Raw genomic sequence first — 24,469 nt, forward strand, 5'->3', positions numbered from 1 at the left:
CCGTTTGGCCAGTCCCTGCTTGGCCTGATGCAGCTCTGTGGAGTGATGGGGAAAATAACTTCTCACACCACTTGGAGACAAAACCGAGATTTAATTTTAGTCTGAGCAGAGACTCTGCTCGGGCAGGCTTTGCAAAGAAACTCGAACTGCTTTTGTCTCTGTACAGGGATGTGGCATTTTCAGGTAGCAAGGCTGGAGCCAGGAAGTCCCCCTGGATGCTGCACCGAGAGGTTCATGCAAACCCAGGCCAAAACCAGTTCATTAGATTTCACACACATGAATGTGCTGATAAACTGCCAGCCCAGCTGTGTGGAGTGATGGAAATTCAGAGTTGTTTTCCTGGGCTTGTCTGCTGATTATTAATGAGCAATTAGTTTCCATAAGTATTCGACCGCAGGTTTCCTTTGTGGGTTATATCGTTTCATGATGTATGACCGTAGAATCTAGTGACCTCAGCTGAGGTCAGGCCCTCATTGCAGCAGGCCCTGCCCTAGAAAGTTTAGTCTGTGCACAGTGTTACAGGAATGCTCCCTGTCTGTGTATAGGTAAATAGTTCATGGGTAAGATGCCAGTAGGTGGTGCTCAGGAATATGCGCCCTAGTTGCTGGATGTTGTAGGACTGATAAAACTTGTAGCCATGCACTGGCTCCCTATGGCAAGGCTCAACACCCAGGCGGTGCAAAGCATGGTCTCATTTGACTCCCACTTTGCACAGGTGTAAATGACGAGACAAGGCAGGGGTGAATCAAGCTCTCTGAGCCTGATTCTCGGGTGCTGCTGTTCTGAGCTCTGCCACTGATCCACTGAGCAGCCTTGGGCACCTAGGGGAAGGGTGCTGCGTGAGTGAATTAAAAGACTAAATACACCCTGACAGCTGAGGCTGCTGCTCTGGCCTGCTCATGTGTATAAAGGAAATGCACCCTCTTTTCAAGGAGCTGCCGTGACATTTCCATGTGTGTTTGCAGCCTGAGCTGCTCCCCCTCCCTTCGCTAACAAACCTCACCTGAGCTCAGGTTGTGCATCCAAATTGTTCCCACTTGCCAAGCCTAGTCGCAGAGCTCACCTTCCCCAGCTGCTGCTGCTAGCATCTGTCTACTGAGGGACTTGGACAAGAGCAGTGAGTCAGAATAACCGTGAGTGTTGGTTGGGCTCATCTACATATGGATACATCCGGACCATGGGACAGCCATCTGGGAGAGCAGCTCCCCATGAGAGTGAGTGGCAGTTTGATTTCAGGGTAAGGCTGTATCCATGACAGGCTCTGGTTCACACACGCAGCGGGTAAGCTCTCTAGGGCAGGGATAGTCTCTCTCGTTGCTGGCAGTCCTGTAATAACCGAGTAATGATGGGGGGGGGAGGGGTGAGATGAGAGAAAGGAAACAAAGTACAGCGCTGGCTGGAGGGTTTTCCTTGTTTCTTGTCCAAGAGGCTCGTCAGAACCTAAAGCTGACCCATCAGGAGAGGGGTTGGCGTGAGCGGGTCCTGTGGCTGCATTTCACAGGCCCGTGGTCGGAATCGATCTCCTGTCTAAGTGCGATCACTGGATGTTCCTGATGAGAAATGGTCGGGGGCTGAGCCATAGGCTCAGAGCTTGGGGGATGAGGGTGGGATGCAGTTGCAGAAGGGCTGCATCTCGGAACTGAGGTGCACTGGCAGAACTGGGGCAGCGGTGAGGTTGCGACTAAGGCTGCAAGAGCAGGAAATGCTGCAGGCGAGGAGGGAGAAGAACTGTTCTCATTGTACCTGCCCAGGCAGTGCTTTCTAATGCCTTCCTTCGGCATCACTCGCCTCACTCCCGGTTCAGTTGGCTGATATAAGTCACTCGTCGGGCCGGCTCCCAGAGCCGAGAGCCGTTCCTAACCCTTATTGGTTCAGAGCTTCTGGGCACAACCAGCAGCTGAAAGGAGCTCAGAGCTGGCAGGTTTAGATGTCAAATTCTGTTCCACTGAGGCTTAGTGGGTTCTTTGATCTTGATACCACCAACGCAGCTGCGAATCATTCCCCTGTTCTCACGGCAAAGCTGTGAAGTTCCCAAGAGACAGAGCGCGGCGCTGTGGTGTTCAGAGGGTCGGGGCACTTTACCACATCCTCTGGGCCTTTGTGTGCAGCTGGCAGGACTTATCCCGGGGCACCAAGCGAGTCACGTTAGGGCAGATTTTCATTTTTTACTATCACATAAAGACGTGAAAATAGTCGAAAGAGAAGGTGCAAATTCCCTGAAAACTCCAGCCCCATATGGCCGAACAACCCCTAGCCTGCTGCTATGGGTTGTGGCTCCCAGAGACCTGTTCTCCCCACACCCCATGCAGGTGACGCCCATTGACTCGTCTTCTGCAGGAAGACGAGTCAATTTAATATGCCCTTTTATTAAACACACTAGGAGACCTGCCAGGCCTCTGCTTCTGTGCCAGTGTGTCCTGCCAGCATCACTCTGCTTCTCACAGCCTGCCAGCATTCACGAGGCACCTTTAGGGGCATGTGGAGGAGCGTATGACCTAAGAGCTGCTTCCAGTATCCCCTTCAGAGTTCAACAGCATGACCTACTAAGAGGGCATGGTAGTGACTCCATAGGGAAGTCCAGACCTTCCACTGTTTTCTGCCCACTTTGGCTTTTGACTGAAGGAAGAAATCGGTTGGCTAATTCGTGGCATTAAAGCAGGAGAAGAATCTTTAGTGGGAATTTGGAAACTAGAAGATCGACTCATTCATTTGGTGCTTAGTCTCCAGTTAGCCGGGTTTAATTGTCAACATGCCACCTCTTGATCTTGTGCTCCCCTTTTTCTCAACGCAGAAAATATCTGAGAGTTTCAAATCTCTTACATCCACCCACTTGGAGAACAGGGTGTTTTACACAGAAAGCTCATTCTAAAAAAGATAGCAATAAATCTCCATTTGCACTTTGCAACTGTCAAGTGGTTTGTAACAGGGGCAGAGTTAAGGCTGCTTGGGTGCGAGTTAGTGATACCTTGAATGGTCTCTGTATGTGTGTGTATGTGTGTGTGTGAGGGTGGAGGGTGTCAAGACAGCTTGTGTCCCTGTGGCTTGTGACTTCCTATAGTGTTTTACGATGTATTTAATGTAACAGTGTCTTGCACTTGTCAGCCCAGTCAGTAACCTGGGAAAGGTTTCATTTTGGAATAAGCATTAGAACTGCACACATTGGCTTGTAAAAAGAAAAGGAGGACTTGTGGCACCTTAGAGACTAACAGATTTATTTGCTCAAATAAATTGGTTAGTCTGTAAGGTGCCACAAGTCCTCCTTTTCTTTTTGCGAATACAGACTAACACGGCTGCTACTCTGAAAACTGGCTTGTAGGCTCTTGCTGATGTTCCTTAAGCAAACCTGCTTTCCAGAAGAAGCCTGAAATCACCTGTTCAGATAAGAGCAAACAAGACGGTGAGAATAAAGTGCAAGAGAAGAATGGGAGGCTGTGTAGGATAGTAAAGGCAATGAACCGGGACTTTGACCTGAATTCAATGCCTACCTCTGCTGTGTCACCTTAGCTTTTCGCCTTTTGTCTCCCATCTTTTTCTGTTTAGACTCAGCTCCTCAGTGCACGGACTGTCTCTCACCTTCTCTGAGTACATAGTGGAGCACTGAGCTGGGTTGGGACCTTTGGGCTCTACCATACCAATGCTAATAGAAGAATGCACTTGAGGTAGTAGGGCCTCTTCGGGGAGTGATGATATTCCCCAGGAGGTCTCCATGCCCGGGGTGGGGGCAGATCCTCCTTTGATGCTGTTCCTATGCTGGTGCAATTCTGCTGACTTCCGTGGAGTCACCCCAACTTACTGTCTGTCTAAGGTACTTCTGTGGCCTCCATTGTAGCAGTGTCTGAACAAAGAATTGAATTCACATCTCCTGCACCCTAGGGGAGCACCCTAACCACTAGATCTTCCTTCCCTCAGACCCTAATCTAAGTAAGAGAAGAGCGGGCACCGTGCTCTTCTCTGCTGAACTACACAGAGGCTGAAGGGGAGAGTCCGTTCACACACATGTGTGCAGCTCCCTGCACAATGAAAGGGGGTCAAGGGAAAGGGCCAGTGGTCGGGGGAGGTGGGGCAGGGAGAGCGGCATAGGGCTTCAGATAGAACCGGGTGGTTGGGGCCAGCTGGCCCCAATGTGGGTGAAAAGCTCTGCATGCTCGGAACCATTTTACAGCAGCTGGTGAAGGTCGTACCAATCCCCGGCAGTACTGGGAGCCCCCTACCACTCCTGGGCAGCCTGTGTGGAGTGAAGGAGAGCGCAAGTGTCTGTTGTAGGTGGTCACTGACCCAACTGGGTTCCTCTCCCTGTGTCAGGACGGGGACGATCACTGCAAATATCTGGCTGTGGCAGAGCTAGATCCACCCCTGCTGGGCCAAATGTAGCCTGCTCGATCCAGGTCCCCTGTGGATAATGCCCTCCGCCCCCCAGCCATAGCCTTACTCTGTGTGGACTGTGGAAGGGGGTCTCCTGGCAACTGTGAGCACTGAGGCCAGGGGGTGGGGGGCTTTCTCATGTCATTCACGCACCTCAGCCCTCCCACCTCGGTCTCTCCCTGCCCAGCTGACCGATTTGTTTACTCGCTCCGATTTTCAGTCCCTGACGGTGAGTGCCTCACGCTGGTAACAACTTTTATTTTGAATGTATGAGTTCATGCTCGTTAATCACTTCCAAATGCCCTTGTCTAAGGGCTATATTGTTTCAGCATTCAGCCACTAATTTCTGAAATCTCTGAAATAAGACTCTGTTTTCAAACATGTGCCGGAGAGTTGTTTCTTTCTGCTATATTTTTAACATATACATGTGGTTTAATTCCACAAGAGAACTGAAGGGGACATTTTTCCATCAGGTTGTGTGGGGTCCCCCCCGCCCCCTGCTTTTTCTTTAGTGTTGTCTCTGCCAAACTACCTGGCTGGATGCCCCCAGCAGCCCAGTGGCTGGTACCAAATGTGACTGGAGGTTAGAGTATGTTTTCAGTATAGTCCAGGATTGCTGCCTTGCAATATACTGATAAAAGCCCCAGATGGCCCATTCATGCTCACCTGTTGGCTAAGGATAAATGTGTCTCCTGGATACAGATAATCAAAGAGAAACTAGGCAAGAGATTTGAAACTGGGGCCAGAAGTCTCAGCAGCTACGGAGCTCCAGGATACACCCCACCCTCTGAGCTACCTGGCTAATACACAATAAACTGCCAAACAGACTCTAACAAACACTCCACAGCCAGATGTTGTGGATGGGTTCCAGTGACTTTTGAAAAAAGAAAAGGAGTACTTGTGGCACCTTAGAGACTAACCAATTTATTTGAGCATGAGCTTTCGTGAGCTACAGCTCACTTCGCTCATGCTCAAATAAATTGGTTAGTCTCTAAGGTGCCACAAGTCCTCCTTTTCTTTTTGCGAATACAGACTAACACGGCTGTTACTCTGAAACCAGTGACTTTTGAGCAGCATTAGTCAGGGACTCACTCTGAACAACGACCTCTAACAGCACTGGGCAGCTGCCTGTCCTGTGAGGGGCAGATTAATTCTTATCCTCTTCGTTTTCTGCACACAGAATGAAGCCATGTTTTAGTGTTAAGTGCCTCCAGGTTAAAAGTGTGAGCCATTTTTGCTTTCCCGTAAGGAAAGCATTGTGCAGGGGTTGGGTCTGTGGGGTTGTCAGGTTTTTTGCAAGGTGGTTACCAAGTCACCATTTGACTTATTCAAGCCTCCAAAGACTCAGTGCTTCTCTCTGTTGCTCCAGTGCCTGCTGAAGTCAATGGAGTGGCATGCATGTAAAACCAGTGGAAGTGACAGAGAATCTGGCTCCAGGATTTTGACACAGCTAGAGACTGATGCGTTTGAAATGGTACCTCCAGACCAAAACCAGCAGCGAAATAGCAGAGCCCTTCTGTGGAAGTTCCACCTTTAATGCATTCAGGCAGATGTGGGAAATCACTGTACAGATTATCCATTGATATTGATAATTCAGAACAATGAATAATTATAACTCAGAGATATGCAGTACAGAAAGGTTACCTGCTAGCTATCACACCTCAAAGCCCTTGATTCGGTCTGCGCTCAGGATTCCCAACGAAACGTTTTTCTGTGATTAAAGTTGCTTTTATGTTGTTTAGCTTTGGTAAAACTCTTTAAAACCACCGAATGCTCTTTACTGTCTAGCAGATAAAATAATTATTCCAAACTCACAAGATTTCAGTCCGAAAGGGTTCTGTGCTCGAAGCACAAAGGGCCAGTTTCAAAAATAAATAAGTAAATAAAACAGATTAAAAAATAAAAGAAAAAGCCGTCAGTGGAGCATGTGGTAAAATAGGTTTTGGGAAGGAGTTGTGCACAAATTCAACACTCAACTAGCTGGAACAGCTGCTCTTCTGACCTGACTTTGAGATCAGATGAGAATTCGTCTTCTTATCATGGCAGCTCCTGGTGACCTCAACCCAGAACGGGGCTCCGTGGTGCTCGGTGTGGCACACGCATGTAGCAAGAGACTGTCCCTCCCCCAAACAGTTAACAATCTAACAGGGAAGACGGACAAATGGGGGGAGAAGGGAAACTTTATTAGCCTCATTTACAGGTGGGGAAAGTGAAGCATAAGGGGATTAAGAGCCAGATTATCAGCAGAGTTTGGCGTGCTGAGTGCTGAGCTGGCTGTAAGGAGCCCAATGGAAGTTTCTGGGAGCTGAGCACTTTGGAAAATCTGGACCCAATTGTGGGTGGGAAGCCCTGGGAAATCTGGCCCCCTGTGACTTGCCTACAAAGGCTGTAGCTGAGCTAGGAATTCAGCCCAGAGCTTCTGATTCCCAGTCCAGCACCCTCACCACAAAAACTACCCTTCCTCCCTTGCTATGGAAAGCGTCTCTCTGTCCCATGCATGTGGAAGCACTTGGATGTGTCTGAGGCTCTTCTCTCCTGCACTAGGTGAGCGTGAAATGGATTTGCATTGGCCAAGAGCTATTGTTTCTATTAGGGACAGTGAACGTGGGGTGGTTAATTCCCATCAGGCTGTGGCCTGGCTGTCCCCGGAGCTATCGACCTCTCTAGAACTCTTTGGATTACCGCACTCTACCATAGCCAGTCATGCCGCTCTTTATAGTGGAAGCTTTGGAGTTAACGGCCCCTGGGACTGCTCCATTCTGTCGATGGGACCCACGCTAACGGGTATTCATACGCTGCCATATTTGTGTCTCTTTCGGTGCTTCTCTATTTCAGAGAGCTTTAAAGGGGGGCCTCACATGGCACTGCCCATGTGATTAAAGGCTGTCCCCCTTCCCCTCGAGTAGCACAGAGTCAGAAAAGAAAAGCCCATTACGTCATCTCTAGTCCATCCCCTGGGAAAAGAGTAGAATCAAAGGACTGGAAGGGACCTTGAGAGATGGTCTAGTCCAGTTCCTGCACTGAGGCAGGACTAAGTGTTATCTAGACCTTCCCAGACAGGTGTTTGTCCAACCTGCTCTTAAAAATCTCCAATGATGGAGATTCCACCACCTCCCTAGGCAATTTATTCCAATGCTTAACCACCCTGACAGGAAGTTTTTCCTGATGTCCAATCTAGGATTCATTTTTCAGTGATATTTACCTCCTCATTGCTGTGGTGCTGATAACCTCCAACCTGAGAGCTCTTCCCTCAGGACACCATTGACAATACATCCAATCACCCACTCTGGACCTGGGGCTTTCGTTGATTCTGCTGTGTGGTAATTAACACTTTCAGAAATGTCGTCGTTTTTGTGTCAGGTTGGTGCTTTGCCCTGGCCAGAGGACTTGCATCTGAGTGCCTGAAGTCAGCACCTAGATCCAGACCTGGGCGTCTTCGTGCATGCCTGGTTTTCTCGGGGGCTGGGCAGCTGTGGTGGGTGCTCAGTGCCTCTGGAATGCAGAGCACATTTAGGTGCAGAGCTTTTACACGTCTAAGTCTGAAATTTTTGTCCACAGCACATTCCACAGAAGTAAAATCAGTGAAGCTCAGCCCCTTCCTTCGGTGTTATTCCAGGGAGCCAGATTACACTTGGCAGCGATGCTATTCTCCAGGGCACTGGCTGTGGAGAGAGCGGGCAGGAGACATTAGCTGGTTCTGGTGGAAGGACTGTAGATTCTGTGGGAAAAGACACATGCAGCCAGAACACCTAGAGTAGGTGAAGCTCTTCTCAGCTTTAATTTAGCTTTCCTTGTCTGGAGGAGAAGGGGAGCTAGCTCAGCGAGATAAATCACTCTGCCAGAGCCTCAAGGGACCTGCATGGTGTGGGAAAGATTCCCACCAGCACAGCTCAGGACAGCAGACCGAGGGCTCAGGGCAGGCTAAGTACCAGGATGCCCAGTGCCATGAACGTAGTCATTATACACTTCTTTTGTGAAGCGGATGCTGTGTGGGAGCATATAGGCCTGGGCCCAGCTATCAATGCTCAACACAGGCCACATAAGCCCAGAGAAAAATCAAGTCGCTGTGTGGAGTTTCTGGGGAGATGTTTTGGTATAGGGATCCCAGTGCTCTGCCTTCTGCATTGTTGGGGATGGAGGAGTCCTAGAACAGAGCTACTCCTTATCCTGGGGAAAATCCTTAACACACGCCAGCTCAGGGGGCAGGAAAGCACTGTCACGCATGGTGTCTTAAGGGGCAGCTCAGAGCTGTGTGTGCTAAGCCACATCATGCACATTACATCCCCCTTCCTCACCGGACAGCAGCATGGCCAGGCGAAGAGAAGGCCACAAGCTGCAGAAGTCAGATGTAATGAGGGCAGAGAGACACCAAAGGGCTCGGTGGCTGGAAATCTGACATGGAGACCCAGACTCTGACTAGGAGCTGACCACTGTTGAAAACCAAGTGGTCAGCCCAAGGGGAGCCCTGAAGTTCCCAAGCTAGGTAGAGAAAGCAGTGGAGGGTATTCAGTGAGGCGACAATGGACACAAGCAGTTGGACCTGACCCCTAAGGAGTCATTCACTCCAAGACAGAAGGGGCAGCGGGGGAAATTGCGCACGCGCGCTCTCTCTCTCTGTTCTCCTGCAAAGCCAACATGTGGTGTGAATGGAGAAAGCAGATGCCACTTTCCAGGGTCTGGCTCATTTGTTGATTCCCCAACGTCTCCTCCTTCCTGGCTGGTGTCATGCAGGTTCGCTTCTCTGACCAGAGCCTAAGGACACTTCTGAGCTTTTCCCAGCTGTTTGATTATTTTACCAACACCTCCTTGCTGCCTCCACCTGGGATTTATTAGCCAGGAACATTAATAGAATCTGTCACTGAAAAGTGTTTACACTAAAACACAGTGGAATCTCCTGGCAGGAATCTCTGCTCTTGAAGCCAAACATACAGCTATGGCTTATATCATCCAACTGGTATTGAAATGAAAGCAGAACCTGGGTCTCCTGATGAATCTAACAGGGCCATGTGCCCTTTGAGGCTCCCCAGATTTCCCCAGGAAATGGCTACAGAGCTTGCAAAAGAGTGCTACTCGTACTGTGAACTCCTGGGCTGGGTAGTCTCTGCTCTGTCCGCACAACAGACACGCTTCCTGTGTTCATGTGGCTGTAGAATGGGCCTGGGTTGTGAGGGATCGGCACCCATAGGAATCCTCTCAACCCAGCAGGGAACTGGGGGATCTTCCAGCTCCTCTGAACAGAAATGGGTCACAGCCTGAGCTGCTTGTGGAGATGGATGGGGCTGTCTCATGGAAGCTGGTGTCAAATTTGTGTATAAGACAGGGGCGAATAGGGCCAGTTTACACCAGGACAGGGGTAAAGATCCATGCTGAAAACAGGTGCAGTTTGGAGCACAAATGGAAGAGCAGAGGGTAGGGTGCTCGTTACTGAGGTTGTGGGATGGAGGAGCAGGTCGGAAGTTCGCGCACGGACTCCCAAGAGACTGCCTGTGCCTGTCTGCACAAAGCAGGGGGCATTTTTAGAGTCTTGGTTGTTCTCGCCTTTGATGGGTATGAAACTGTAACTGGAGCAAACAATCTGAAATGAGTTAACCACCATGACAGGCCTGTCAAGTGCATTCCCCTGTCCACCTGCTTCCAGAGCATCACCAAAATATTACCCACAATGCCTGAGCAATCAGCGCAGGCCCAACGGATCAGAACGCCCTCTCAGGATCCAAAGTAATTAAATCCACTGGCTCAGCCCTGGGTGACTCCTGCCACTTTTAGCAAAGCAGGCGGCAGCTCCGTAGCTTTTCAGACTTACTCAGCTCAGTCCCGGGCACCCGACTGATGCTGCGGCTCCTACATCTGAGGAGACCTTTGGAAGCAGCACCTTTATTTGCCAAGGACTTAACCCTTTGGGAGACTGCATCAGTGTTTCAATGGCACACTGAATGACTCTGCCAGTTCGGTCTGGCTCACACCAGGAGCTGGGCACCAAGTGGCCGTGAATGGTGAGCGAATGGGGAGAGCCGGCATCCTGGGTCCACGCTCCAGCTTTCCGGCTCTGGCCCAGCTTCACCTCCTGCTTGAGGTCAGGAGTGATAACGAGTTTGGCATTTCCCAGCTTGTCACTCCCTGGCCTCGCGCCTTCATCCCCCTCACACGCTGGCTGGGTGGGCTCAGGCGAACTCCAGCACGGGAATGGCTGGCGGTTCTCTGGGTGGAGATCCAGGCCTGGAAAAGCAGGTGATGATTCAGGCTAGGGACAAGGGAGCCTAGGCAGGACCGGATGGGGGCTTTGGTCTGCATGATAAGGGCCGGTGCGGGAGAGAACTGAGGTGTCGTGGCACAGATTTCCCCTTATTGTGGGCCTGATCCTGAAGTCAGTGGGGTTTAATGGTGCTGCGAGCTCTGAGCTCTGCTAATCCTGATGCTACTGAGGTCATTAGTAAAAATCCTATTGACTTTAATGGGAGCACGGCTCAGCCCTGTGCCTGGGGCCTCAGGAGAGCACCTGCTTGCTGCATGCCTCGTAAGTGTTAGCAGTACTAACTGGCCAGGTGCACAATACATTCCCACACTCCCATTATTGATCAGATGAGAAAGGAAAACAAAGGGTGGAGGAAGGGGTGGCTGCTGCCCTCCTGGGAAGGAGATTTACAACCTGCGTGTGGGGAAGTCTACGCCACGCAGAGGAAAGGAAAATTCAGCGGCCCTTAAGTGGCATTTATTTATTAAGATGAGGGTGGTTTTTGAGGGAGAGATTTATGGTGGAATCTGCCTGTAAAAGTGCTAGGAGTGAAATGTTGGTCAGAGCATGTGTGGTCTTCATATCCTTTCCCCCTCTCTGCTGAAACGAAGTCTGTAGCCATAAAACTGCCTTCCCTCCAGCTGGTCTTCATGAAGCCACTACTTGCGGTATTAACATGCATGAGAAGGGCAGCTCCAGCCCGGAGCTGGCAGTGTGTCCCAGCCTCCGATCTGGCCATGCCTGTGACCCACTCTCAGACAACATACCCTTCCACAGGGCAACATGAATCATGGGAAAAACTGAGAGCCTTCACACATTGCTTTTTACCAAGGGAGCGGGGCTGGGCATTCTCCAGCTGTGCTCTGGGGCTCTTAAGGGCCTGTCTACACACAGCCAGGAGTGTGTCTCCGAGCGTGGGCCAACCTACATCCACTAGCTCCGCTCAAGCTAGAGTGCTAAAAATAGCAGTGTGGCCACAGGAGCAGAGGTGGAGTCTCAGGCTAGCCAGCTGAGACCGTAGCCGGGGGGGTGGGAAGGACTGGACTGGGGTGGTGGCTAGCCTCAGCCTGGGTCATCACGGCTACACTGTTATTTTTATCATGCTGGCCAGCGTCGGTCTACCTGCACTGGGAAGCACCCTCCCATCTGCTGGGTAGCCTTTCCTTAGCCTGTCTGTGTAATTGCTTTGTGATGGCAGCAGGGAGTGGCCCCGCAATGGACAACACAGACTGACTCGATCAGTCCACACTGTGACAAGTCTTCTGTGCACTGCTGAAAGCCCCTGGGGTTGGAGCCCATTGGCAAAGTATGACAGCCTGGTGTAAGAAAACTGATAACAATCCTGCTCTCCATTATGCCCCTTTCACCTTCTTAAATTGCAGCTTATCATGCATAATATGGCAATGAGCTAGTGGAGGTTCTTTCTAGCAGTAACCCTGACAACCCTCTTCATTACCCACTTCCAAAGGAATATATTTTTTGTGATGTAAAAAGAGTTAGAGCCATAAATCCTCATGGACCAAGATGACAGCATGCGCTTCTGAAATCACTAGTACCTTGTATACAATACGTCCAGCTTCTATATAACATTGATTTGCGATTTGCTGGGCATAATTGCTTCTGTTCAACATCACTGAGCTGTTTTCAATACACATCGTAATGCCATCCCTTACAAGAAATACGGAGAGAAGTCTCCGAGTGCGCATGACTCTCAGTCAGCCAGCCAGCTTCCTATAACGGAGTCAAGTAGCGGAAAGTAGAAAAGAAAAGGGGTACTTATTGATCTTTTTCTTTGGTAATTTCAGTTGGGACTTCACTGGAATAGCTAGACAGTGGCTGGTCGTTCTGTTCCCTTATGCAGGGCTCAGGCTCTGAGCAATGTGTGTTCTACCTTTTCTTTTTCTGTGGCTTGACTTTGGGGACTAAAGCCCAAGGCCATTGGAATAGGGCTAGCAGTATTTAATCATGGGTCTGCAAGAAAAGGCAGGAGGCAGTTTCTGGAACAAATGTATTTCCGTCTCCACCAGGAGCAAACATGACTTTGTACAATCTGTTTAGTCGTTTCTGAACACAATAACCCTGACAAATATAAGGAAATGTCTCCATTTGTCACCCACCAGTTTAACTGTGCCTCTCTCCTTTTGTTTGCCCATTGTCTTCTTACAGGGCAATCTCTTTGGGACTGGGACTGTCTCCCTAGGTGTTTGCGCAGCTCCCAGCACAGCAGGGCCATGACCCTGATTATCCCCCATGTACCAGCGTATAAATGTTGTTCAAGGGAACTGGGGAGCTGCAGGGGGATAGACTCATAGATTCCAAGGCTAGAAGGGACCACTGTGATCATCTAGCCTGACCTCCTGTAGAACACAGGCCAGAGAACTTCCCTGAAATAATTCCGAGGGCAGATAGTTTAGAAAAACTTCCAATCTTGATTTTAAAAATTGCAAGCAATGGAGAATCCACACAAACCTTAGCAAACTGTGCCAATGGTTAATTACTCTCACTGTTTAAAAATGTACACCTTGCGTCCAGTCTGAATTTGTCTAGTTTCAGCTTCCAGCCATTGGTTGGGTTACACCTTTCGCTGCTAGAGTGAAGAGCCCATTATCAAATCTTCGTTTCCCATATAGATGCTTGTAAACAGTGATCATCACCCCTTAACATGTTATGCTACATAGATTGAGCTCCATGGCTTTATCACTAGAAGGCAGGTTTTCTAATCTTTTAGTAATTATCGTGGCTCTTCGCTAAACCCTCTCCAGTTTATTGACATTCTTCTTGAATTGTGGGCACCAGAACCAGACACAGGATTCCAGCAGCAGTCACACCAGGGTGGAAATACAGAGGTAAAATCACCTCTCTGCTCCTATGCGAGATTCCCCAGTTCATGCATCCCAAGCTCGCATTAGCTCTGTGGGCCACAGTGTTGCACAGGGAGCTCATGGTCAGCTGATTGTCCACCACAATGCCGCCACATCTGTTTCAAAGTCCCTGCTTCCCAGAACAGTGTCTCCCCTCCTGTAAGGGTGGCCTGCGTTCTTTGTTCCTCGATGGATACACTTACTTTTAGCCATATTAAAATGCATACTGTTGCATCCAGCTTGTGCCCAGCTTACCAAGCAATTCAGATCACTCTGAATCAGTGACCATTATTTACCACTCCTGCCATTTTTGTGTTATCTGCAAACTTTATTGGGGATGATTTTATGTTTTCTTTAAGGTCACTGATAAAAATGTTAAATAGCGTAGGGCCAAGCACCGATCTCTGCGGGATCTGGTTAGAAACACATGCACTCAGTGATGATTCTCCATTCACAGTTACATTTTGAGGCCTATCAGTGAGCCAGCTTTTAATCCATTTAATGTGTGCCACATTAATGTTAGGTTCTCGTTTTTACATCAAAATATCACGCGCAAGTCAAAAAGGAGCCCCGGAGGCTCTTGAGAGGACTGGCTGGGAGGTGCATGGAAGAGCTGGAGGAGGCACTGCCAGTGGCTGGAGGAGCTGGAGAAGAAGGCATGATGGTCCCTTGGTCCTCGCAGGAGGATCTGGAATAGAAATGGTAGAAGACCAGGGAAGCAGGAAACATGACTCGATGGCCAGCAAAGCATTATAGAGCCCTGGGATGTGCAGAATTAGACCAAAGAGCACCAGGGAGCAGTTAGACACAAAGAAAGGGCTGAGAGAACTGACAAGTGCTATTTATAGGGCAAAATGGGGGAGTTGAAAAGAGCAATGGACATGTTAGCCAGAGCCTGAGGCAGCATGTGCATTTCTCCTTTCTGAGAAGACTAGGCATAGAAGTGTATTCCCACGGATCTCGAGTTCTCACAGATGGTGCTTTGCTCCGGGAATGTCACTGCCCTATGTGTGCAGTGGTGGTGTAGCTGTGTTGGTCCCAGGATATGAGAGAGACAAGGTAGGGGAGGTCATATCTTTTATTGGACCAACTTCTGTTGGTGAGAGACAGACAAGTTTTCGCCTTTCTGTGAATGGCAGCTGCCCCCAGGAAAATCTCTGGCAAACGCCAGACCTGTGTTAAAGAAGATCTACAGGTCTGAGCTAGAGGTTGAGTTGCGGCCATGCATGCTCCTTGGGAGCTGTACCCAGTACGGGACACGGCAGGCTGCGTGCCCAGAGAGAACATATTATGCTCTCAAATGCTGCTCTGCCACCAGGGAGAGCCTCAGAAATGTTCTCTGCGACCACGCAGAACACAGGCTCCGGCTCAGTAACAGTGTTCCCCAAACCATAGAGCAGGGCCCCCCTAGCCATGCTGCAGGCTCCTACCCCAGAGTTTTCAAAGCTCAGACATACAAAAGTCCCTTCCTTTCATGAGTGGTTTGTTACATTAGGGCTGTGTTATAGGGAGAGGTCTATAATAATAACAAATGCACAAAACATATAGGTCAGCTTAAAGCACCAAGACTGGGAATTTCAAGGACGCACAAAATTTAGCTGGGCTCCTAATCCCCTTAGGCTCCTGTGAGACCACAGCCTAAGGAATAAAGGCACCATATATAAGTTCCAGTTAGTTTCTGTGGACCAAGGGTTAAGAATGTCACCCCAGGCACACAGTGCCTCTCAACAGTCTGCCCCCCATTTGTTATGGGCAAGTGAAGAACCACAAAACAAGGACATCCCATTGACCTTTTTCTCTTCTCCGTGCACATCAGGGCAAACCCGCCAGGGCTGCTGTTCTTGGGTTAGGAATAAAATCTCAGCCTCCTGCTGCCTCCTGTGAGCGCAGTGCGGCTCCCCAGGGCCCTGAGGAAGTCCCTGAGCAGTCCCCACAGCTACAGAACTAGAGGCGAAAGCATCCCGCAGACCAACTGGAGCAAGTGGTGGAGTTGCAAGTCTGTTTGCTGGCCCTCTCTGGGATGCTCGCCAGAGCCTGTTTGTGTCTCAGACTTGTACCCATCCCTGCTGTCTCTGGGCAGGCCTGCCCCAGGCTAGACTGGAGAGCCCTGCTTTGTGACGCTTGTAAAGCATGAAGGAGAAAGGCTCCTCCTGGAACCAGGGCTCTGCCTCAGGAAGGATGCAGGTGACTTGCTGGGGGGCCACATTCTGTGCCCTTGAATGATCTTTAGCTGGCTGACCCCAGCCCTGCAGTGCCATTGGCACATACAGCTTGCCAAGGCAGAGAAGGCCTGTGTTCAAACCTGGGCACCTCTTTAGGGTGATGGTGAAATCAATCCTTACTGCCCTGACCTTTTAAAATCTCTCCTCTCCCACAGGTGGTTTCCAGCCTGCAGGGCAAAATCCACTGGGTGACACTGAGCTCCTTTAAAAAAAGACAGCCCGCTCCCTGTAGAACCTGGGGAAGATTAAAGGGGAGGGGCTCTGGGGATAGAAAATGGGCCAGTGGGAAGCCTGGAAACACACCGAGGTGCTCAGCTTTGGGGGAGCTAAGGGGCTTGCCATTCGGCAGTCTGTGTCCGTTCCATGCGGGTACCAGAGCTGCAGGAGTCTGACTAGCTGCTCGCACAGATCATTACATTACATGGGTCTGGGACAGCTCTGCAAACTGTCCCGTTGGTGTCCCTGCAAATTGCCTGCCTGGCTTGAACATCCCAGGCCCAGACCGAACACCCTCTTTGAAAGCAGCTTTTCTGCAGCTCCCTGAAATCGCTGTGCTATAAACTTGGCAGGAAAAGCTCCCTCCAGGTGTTGTGCATAGAGTCAGCTTCGGGTGAGCATGGCCTGCGCACAGACCCCTCGCTGCTCACCAGAGTTGGGTAGATTTTTGCCATTTCTAACATGCCATCCAGGAGCTCTCAGGCCCAACGTCAGCGTGTGGCTTGGCCAGGGCAGTTCTTTCCCCCTTCCCGATGGATTTTTCTGGCTTTACTGAGTCTTGTGGTGGATGCAAATGTAGCTGTCTGATTCGTTCATGCTGAACCTCCCATTGAGGTAATTTAATACATTTCTGCCTGGTGCTATTTGGCAGTGGCCCCTGCACTGGCATAGTGCTCTAGACAGCACAGCATTCAAAGGTCAGCATCTCAACCTGCAGGCAGCTCACCTGCCTTTCTGCCCCTCGCTCTGGCATTTTAGTTTTGGGAGTCACTGTCCTGGGATTCTTATGGCTTGGGATAAAGATCTCCAGCCCCCAGGGTTTGCTTATACACGCTCTTAAAGCACATGCCACCTAGAGTTGATGTTTGCTACCTGTGCCAACCGGGTTACCGACCGTGATGCTGGCACATTGTGTCTGGAAACACCCCCTTCCGAAGGCGGTGCTTGTGGAAGCAAGTGCCGGCATTAGCCAGCTGCTGTTCTGAGTGCCACATGGGAGGAGGGTGTCAGCATCAGCACACAGCTATGGCAGTGCCCAGTCTGCAAATAGGCGGTAATGGAATGGCCACCCTTCCCGCAGGGCACTGAATCTGCATTTTAGAGGCAGGTCATGCCGCTTAATGCATTTTAAAACTGGCCCATTCTGCCAGTGAGTCCCTACACATTTCTGCATATTTTCCAGGCTATCTCTACCCCAGGGATACCCCACAGAAGGGGTAGTAACAGCTACAGGATTCTGTGTGTGAGTGACAGTAGCAGTGTTGCCAGCCTCTCACCATTTCATTATGAGCGTGTCATGTTTCTTAAAGTCCCAGCTGCTGGAGTCATGTGATTGTATCAGGCTCTCATTTAAAACCAAAAGTAAGTCTCTCGCCCATGTGGCTGTGGAGAGAAGTTGGAAAACTTGATCCTGAAAGGCTCAGAAACTAGTAGATGATGAAAAGATCAATTTATTTTATTTTTAAAAGTGTTGTGAGTTTTATACCAGGGTGTGATTTCGGGGGACCTGACTCATAATTTTTGAGTGGCTGGGACTGTAGTGTGTGCTGGTCCGTGCACCGAACACAGCACGTGAGCCGTGGTAGCAGCTGGGGGGGATACGAGCTGTCTATAGAACATGCTGCAGGTAGCAACAGGCCGTTAGGGAACACTGGGCACCAGCCCCCCTTCCCAGCTCCCCTCCCGCCATGCCGGGCCCACTGCTGTGTGAAGGCGTTGTCTTGGAGCTGGACACCAGAGATCACTCTTCATAAAAGCCCAGGGTGCGTGCTGGGGAAAGGCTGGAGGAGCCTGGCCTGTGTGAGGTAACCATGAGTAACAGGGCTTTGGCAGCTCTCAGCGGGTATGGCTAGTGTAAGCCTGGAGTTAGTGGGACTGGAACCAGCTGGCCTGCATTAGGGAACCCTGGGCTTGAGTGTCTACATTGTATTTTAACCCCACGTTAAGACATTTCTAACCCATGCTTGGACCTAGGGCTCTGGTGTCCACACTGAAGTGCTCAGACCTGAGTCAAAGTAACCATGTCTCGAATCCCAAGTGCTCCCCAGCCCTGGAATGTGGCTGCTGTAGCCACAGGACCTGGTGCACTGCGGGAAAAGTTTACTGCCTGCCCTGCACGGTACCAGGAAGCAGCTCGCTTGCAAAAAGCTTGATGGGTTCACTCTCCGTTGCGAACCCTGGAGGCTCTCGGACAGTGACCCTGTAGAGTCCTGGGACCCTGGGTCCGAGCCCTGGGTTAGTGCAATTACAGTGTAGACGCAAGCGTGGGCTCACATTGCAGTGTAGACATACCCAGCATCTCTCTCCCAAAGGAGGGGCGTGGCCCTGGACTACCCAGTGTATGACAGCGAGTGAGGAGGTAAGAGCAATTGTTACAGAGAAGCGGGCCCAGCAGAGGCAGGTCAGGGGTAATGGAGCAGACCCCACAGCCAGACCTGCTCTGCAGGAGGACCACTGATCCTGTTCAGGTGATGTGTGACAGCAGCTGCCACTAACAGGGAAACTGGCTCTGTTTGAGTGAAAACGCCTATTGACTCACTCCAGCAGAGGAGCTCCAGCTTCCAACAGAGGAGCCTCTTACCTCCATGTGTCACACCCCCACTATCCTGTCACATCCGCCACTATCCTCAGCCAGCAGCTGGGACAGAAAAGCAGCCCCTGCCTGTCTGTGCAGGTCTCTCCTTTCTCCTCTGAGCTACTGGAAGGCCTCTGTCATATCCGTCAGATGTTAACTAATGATTTCCCCAAATGCAGGGCAAGCTGGTGCAACCATTGTAATCAGAATCAGAAGCCAGAATAAGCAAATTACCATTAGCCTCTGCTGGAGAAACAATAAACAAGGGGATTAAGTGGTCCTGTGTGGGGACAGCGTGTCAGGCTCCAGGATTCCTTTGGGACACCTTGTAATGTGAGGCAGCTGGAACGGTTTAAGCTCTAGTGGCAATGTGAGACATTCAGAGGCTTGACTGCTGTTGACATTTGCAGGGGCTGGGGTTCTGCTGTCTGCGTCCTTGCTCAGGGCACGAAGGGCCCGTCGACTGCATGGCTGGCGTGGGCGTGAGAAGACACGCATTGCAACGGGTGCTGTAAGAAGTCCAGGGTGTGCAGAGGAGCGACACTGGCCTGGTGCAGAGAGCTTTGTGGGCAGCGCAGCCAGGGGGACGGAGATCCTCTGCATTTAGGGCTCGAAGTGCCTGGCAAAGGAGCTGGGAGTGGTGTCGTCGTCTCTGATGCCACAGCGGGGGAAGCTGAGCACAGCGAGTCAGGGGTTCACTCAAGAATGAGACAGTGCTACACGTGTAAGTGCTGGGCGCCAGCCACCAGACTGCAGATGCCTGGAGGTCGGGTGCGGAGAACCAGAAGGTGGGGGATGCCAGTGGCCATGGGAAGGACCAGTGGCATAGTGTGGGAATAGTGTGAGGTGTCGTGGAAAGTGCTTCCAGCAGCTCCATGGTGACAGCACATCAGGAGCAGGCAGAGTGTCTCCTGCTGGTCGGGCGTACAAACCCAGCCACCTGCCCGCAGTGCGTTACGGAAATCTCTGGGCTGAGCGCTCTCAGTTCCAGTTATTGGTCTTGGCTCCTATGTGGCGCTTGTTCTCTCTGCATGGGGAAATGTGTGTTTGCTGCCCAAGCTTTGCATTATCTTGCAGTGAGGGGTTTGCTGGTGTTTCCAGCCTAAAACTATATTGCATTAGAGTTATATTAACTCATCTGGCACTTGGCAGTTATTCCAGTGCAGCAGTGTCCTTCCAAGCAATTCAAATCTTTAATCGGTCACTCCAGCTGCCCAGCGTGGCTGGTAGAAATGTGTTATTTTAGGCACAAAGAAAGGGTGTGCTGCTTTCTCATCAGTGTGCTCTCATCTTGCACCCCTGCAAATTCCCCTTCTGGCCCTGTGTGCAGGTCCTGATCCCTGGACACTTCAGCAGGGAAGGCACAACGGGCTGGCTTGTTATGTGAGTGCTATGCTGTAGGAAGCGCCTACCTGGAGAGCTCTCACCAATGGGCCATGGTGGTTGTGCTAACATAGACGGAGTGCCCTTTCCTTGCACACGTGAACACGGCAGCTCTGCCACAATGGTTGATGTTCCCCAGAAGATGCTTCAGCCGCTGTGTCTGTTGCTGCCAACTATGCTCAAGGCCCGTATCCTCTGCTCCCACTATGGCATTTATCAGCATGGTATGCTGTGGCTGCACATTCACCTCCTGGACCGGGAACATTTGGCATGAGCCGTGAAGGCACAGCTGGTGGCTCCCGTGCATGCTTCGGAGCATCTCATCTCAACAGGGCAACAGGGGCCAAAGAAACTGACCCTGAGAGTGGCTGAAACCGAGATCTGCGACTGTTGCTCCTCGCTGTGTGTAGGAGGGATGCTCATTTCGGGGCTCCAGGCATTTCAGCAACAGCGTGTACACTAAAGCACTCCGGGTAAAGAGCTGGACTGTGCTTTCCACTTCAGACTTTGTCTGCCACCATCTCCACGTCCCCATCAGTAGCGGTGGGATACTGGTGCCATCTCATGGTGAAGGAAGGGAATGGGCCATAGAGCAAGTACGGAGAGGAGCCAGGAATGCCCTGCTGAGAACCTCGCTGAGAAAACAGCTCTCCAGGAGCAGAGGCAGCAATTATCCTCTTGATAAGCTCTTGACAGTGGTTAGCCCACTCCTCTTCAACACCCGCTTTCCCGAGTGCTCTGGGGATCTGCTGCCCCTGTGGCCTCCTTTTCTCTGCCACCCTTACAGCAGAGGATTGAGCTGAAAGGGCAAAGTTCTCTACATAATGGAGCCGGTGCCACGTGCTCACTCACTGAATCGCCCTCCCCCCATACGTGCAAGCCCAAAGAAGCTGAGGCTAGCCCCACAGCTCTGAATCCAGCCCTTCCTCTTTCTGCAGTCACAGTACAGTACAATACAGGAGAGATGTGGACAAATTGGAGAAAGTCCAGAGAAGAGCAACAAAAATGATTCAAGGTCTAGAAAACATGACCTAGGAGAGAAGATTGAAAAAACTGGGTTTGTTTAATCTGGAGAAGAGAAGACTGAGAGGGAACATGATAACAGTTTTCAAGTACATAAAAGGTTGTTACAAGGAGGAGAGAGGAAAAATTGTTCTCGTTAACCTCTGAGGACAGGACAAGAAGCAATGGGCTTAAATTGCCAAAATTTCAATCTATTTTCAGCACCTTTGCTGTCATCCCTCTCTGGTAACTCAACTCCCACTACTGATTGGTCCTTGGCCAGTTCTTCCTTCCTGGAGAAGAGATGAATCTGACAAACCTACTGAGTTATGGGAACCAGTTGATGACCTCCTGAGTCCTGAGGTCTCTTCCAACCCTCATCTTCTATGATTCACAGCTGTGTTCCCAATGAGCACTGCATGTGCTCCCCAGAGATCTGATCCTGGGTGTATATGAGACTCCCTCACTAAGATGGTTCCAGGTTTGCATAGCAGCATGTGGTCAAGGGAAGTGTGCAGGCATGTCAGTTGGGTGGGTGTGTTCTTAATGCCCCTTTGAGCTCTTTGACATGAAGCTCTCACATTTAATATTCCTAAAATCTTGAATATTAGGAAAAACTTTTTCACTAGGAGGGCGGTGAAACACTGGAATGCATTACCTACGGAGGTGGTGGAATCTCCTTCCTTAGATATTTTTAAGGTCAGGCTTGACAAAGCCCTGGCTGGAATGATTTAGTTGAGGATTGGTCCTGCTTTGAGCAGGGGGTTGGACTAGATGACCTCCTGAGGTCCCTTCCAACCCTGATATTCTGTGATTCTATGACAGGTTTCAGAGTAACAGCCGTGTTAGTCTGTATTCGCAAAAAGAAAAAAGAAAAGGAGTACTTGTGGCACCTTAGAGACTAACCAATTTATTTAAGCATAAGCTTGAGTCTATGAAGGCTCCATATCTCCAACCCCCTTAGCTCTCTGGTGTAAAACACCAGTGGAATGTGTCCAATTCTCACCTGGGTCCAGTATGTGTAACTCCACTAATGTCCACTGCATTGCACCTGCTCACACAAGGTCTGCATTTGGTCCAGGGAATGGAAACCTCTCCATTCAGAAAGATTTCTTCTGTCCCTATTGAAGTGCTTTTAATGCTGCAGAAGCTCAAACTCTGTGTTACTCACTTGATTTCTGTAGGTTTCAGAGGGGGCACCTGCATTTTATTAGACCAGACCTGAAGAAGAGCTCGGTGTAAGCTCGAAAGCTTGTCTCTCACCAACAGAAGTTGGTCCAGTAAAAGGTGTTACCTCGCCCACGGTGTCTGTCTAACCCCCAGTACTGACATTTCTACCCTGTGGGATTTGGCTGGGTGATGTTAACGGGCTCCTTGCACGATGGTGCAAAGCTCCTTCCTTGTGCTCCGTGTTCTTACACCCTCCATTTGTGACCAGGCCTCACTCCACTTCAGTGTTAAGTGATGACTTGGGGGCCCCCAGAGGGGGCTATTTCTGAAGGCTGGGACGTTGCCAGCCTGTGGGTTTGGTACTGGTGCCACTGGCTTCTCATGGGCAATACTAGGGATCTGTCGTTTGTATCGAGGGGGAACTGGACCCTTGATTTACCAGGTGGAAACTTTACTGTGACTTTGACTGAAAAACACGCAGCTTGCCATGACTCTTAGTCCCACGCTGCCCACTGGCGCTGCACTGCCAGGCTCCTGCGTGCTGAGAGCACAGCGTAGAAGGGCTGCGTGTGGTGCTCGCTCCTTCTGTGGTGTGTGTTTACACTAACATGCCAGCTGATAACATGTCTGACATGAAACAAAACCACCGGAAGGAGACTAAATGGGGGAACCAGCCGACCAATTCGGTGAAGCTGTTTCCATTCCCTGAAAAAAACCTCAAACCAAATATACTCCGTGTGCTGTGGTGATTGAATCCAGACCCCGTTGATTTGGGAAGGAGAAAACACACTGACAGGTTAAAACAAATATCACAAGAAGGGAACTGTGGTCTGAAGGCCCTCATGGCTTGGGCTGACTGGGGCTTCTTTCCGGAGCCCTGGTTAGAAGCAGTTTCTTCCCCAGCCTCTACCGCACGCAGGCTTGGAGCTATAACACAGCAGCACTGCCATCTTTGGGGCTCCACAGCAAATATCCTAAAGACCAACTGTCCTTTTGAGTGATATTTAATTGGAGAGTTTGTTCCACTTTAGTGCAATCCCCCCAGGGTAGCAGGTACATATCTAACTATTGAGTCCTTCCAGAGTACATGGAGCCAGGTCTTGCTCTAGGAATCCGGCCTATGTAATCCCAGCACCATCTCCTTCATTGATTTTATGCTACTCCTCATTCCGGGCTAACTTCATTAGCTTCCTATCCATCCCCTCCATCTTAAGCTACCTACTGGGCTCCCTTTCCTTTGTCTCTTTTGCTAAAGATTTTCCCCACTGGGCTTCCAATCTGCCTTCAAAGACGGACACCACCCGATATTGTTGTGTCCAGACTTGGGGTTTATTTTGCAGGGGGTTCCATGGAGCAGTGAGTGAAGCAGCCGCCCAAACCTGGGCCCAGGGGCCATGGCTGAAAAGGCCTCTGCTCTCCAAGTGAAAGCTGGATCCAAGCTGAGGGAAAACAGATGGTTTCCAGTTCAAGCCGATAATGTGGATGGAAAGTCAAACAACTGAGCGATGGGCATGTTCAGCTCAGGCAGGGAGCCAAATTCAATGGTATCCTTCCCAAATTTCAGCTTCACTGACAACTGGCAACCAGAGCTCTTGTCTGGCCCCATTCAGAACTGGCTGGAGACATGGAGTATGATCTGGCAGCAGGGATGGCTGTGGTGTCTTTGCCCTTCAGCTCAATCTACTGCATCATCAGCTGTTCCTGTACAGCAAACCTGTTCCATGTATTTCTGTAGCAAGGAGCCTCAGTCATGACTCTGTGGTTAAGTTTGACAGAACTTCTTCCTTCTAATTCTAAATCTGTTTAATTCTTTTTGTCTCCCTCTGCAGCTCCAGCCCAGGACAAAACCACGCTCTTGCTGGGGAAGATGGAGTGCCAGCACAGTGCAATATACGTGCAAGACTCACACCATGCACAAGAGGTTAGTTTTGAATAATTTTGGCCTCTGTTCAAACAGTTTTAGTTAGAATTAGAAGATGCATGCGAGAGTGTGGGACGGCTAATGCCAAGAAGTTCTCTTTAGAAAGAGAATTGAAACAATGGGCCCATTTCAGGACTGAGCGTCAGTCGAGCTGAGACGCTGTCTAGGAAGATCAGATTCTGAGAAGAAATGACTGGCCGTGTCTGTGGCTCTGTGCACTGTGTCCTGTGACCTCCTGCCAGGGAATGTGCTTCTGCTTTTCATTGTCTGATTGCACCAGAGCATTTTGCATTCATGTCTGAAAAATCAAAGTAATACCAACTGGGGAGAACACAAAGAAGGTGTTGCTTCAGTTAGGAGGGAAAGAGCCTGTTTAGGGCCATGGATGAGTGCCTCCATCAGCAGCCAGTGCAGGATTGTTCCTTAGAGTGTATTTCCTCGGACACTGAGAGGCCTGCGGTCAGGTTTGAGTGTGGGATGCTTGAAAGTGTTTTGCTCAATCTGGCTTCATATGTAACTGGGGAA

The 24,469-nt window shown here is 50.3% G+C and overlaps 1 protein-coding gene across 5 annotated transcripts in view; it reads left to right on the top strand.

The window, feature by feature from the left end:
* The window catches only part of ZMAT4 (zinc finger matrin-type 4), a 241,404-nt gene that overhangs the window by 13,019 nt on the left and 203,916 nt on the right, over positions 1-24,469 (top strand). For 2 of the 5 annotated variants that reach the window (XR_006287567.1, XM_043536404.1), the window contains exon 1: positions 23,858-23,944. Coding sequence is in view for 4 of the 5 variants with exons in the window: in XM_043536404.1 (XP_043392339.1) it covers positions 23,891-23,944 (54 nt within the window). In the remaining variant the exon portion in view is untranslated. Of the gene's footprint in view, positions 1-952; positions 1,238-23,852; positions 23,945-24,469 lie in introns of those variants that run through there. The other 3 variants (XM_043536403.1, XM_043536401.1, XM_043536402.1) reach the window with 3 other exon arrangements.

The sequence above is a fragment of the Chelonia mydas genome, chromosome 26 (genome assembly GCF_015237465.2).
Source record: "Chelonia mydas isolate rCheMyd1 chromosome 26, rCheMyd1.pri.v2, whole genome shotgun sequence".
NCBI classification, from domain to species: Eukaryota; Metazoa; Chordata; order Testudines; family Cheloniidae; genus Chelonia; species Chelonia mydas.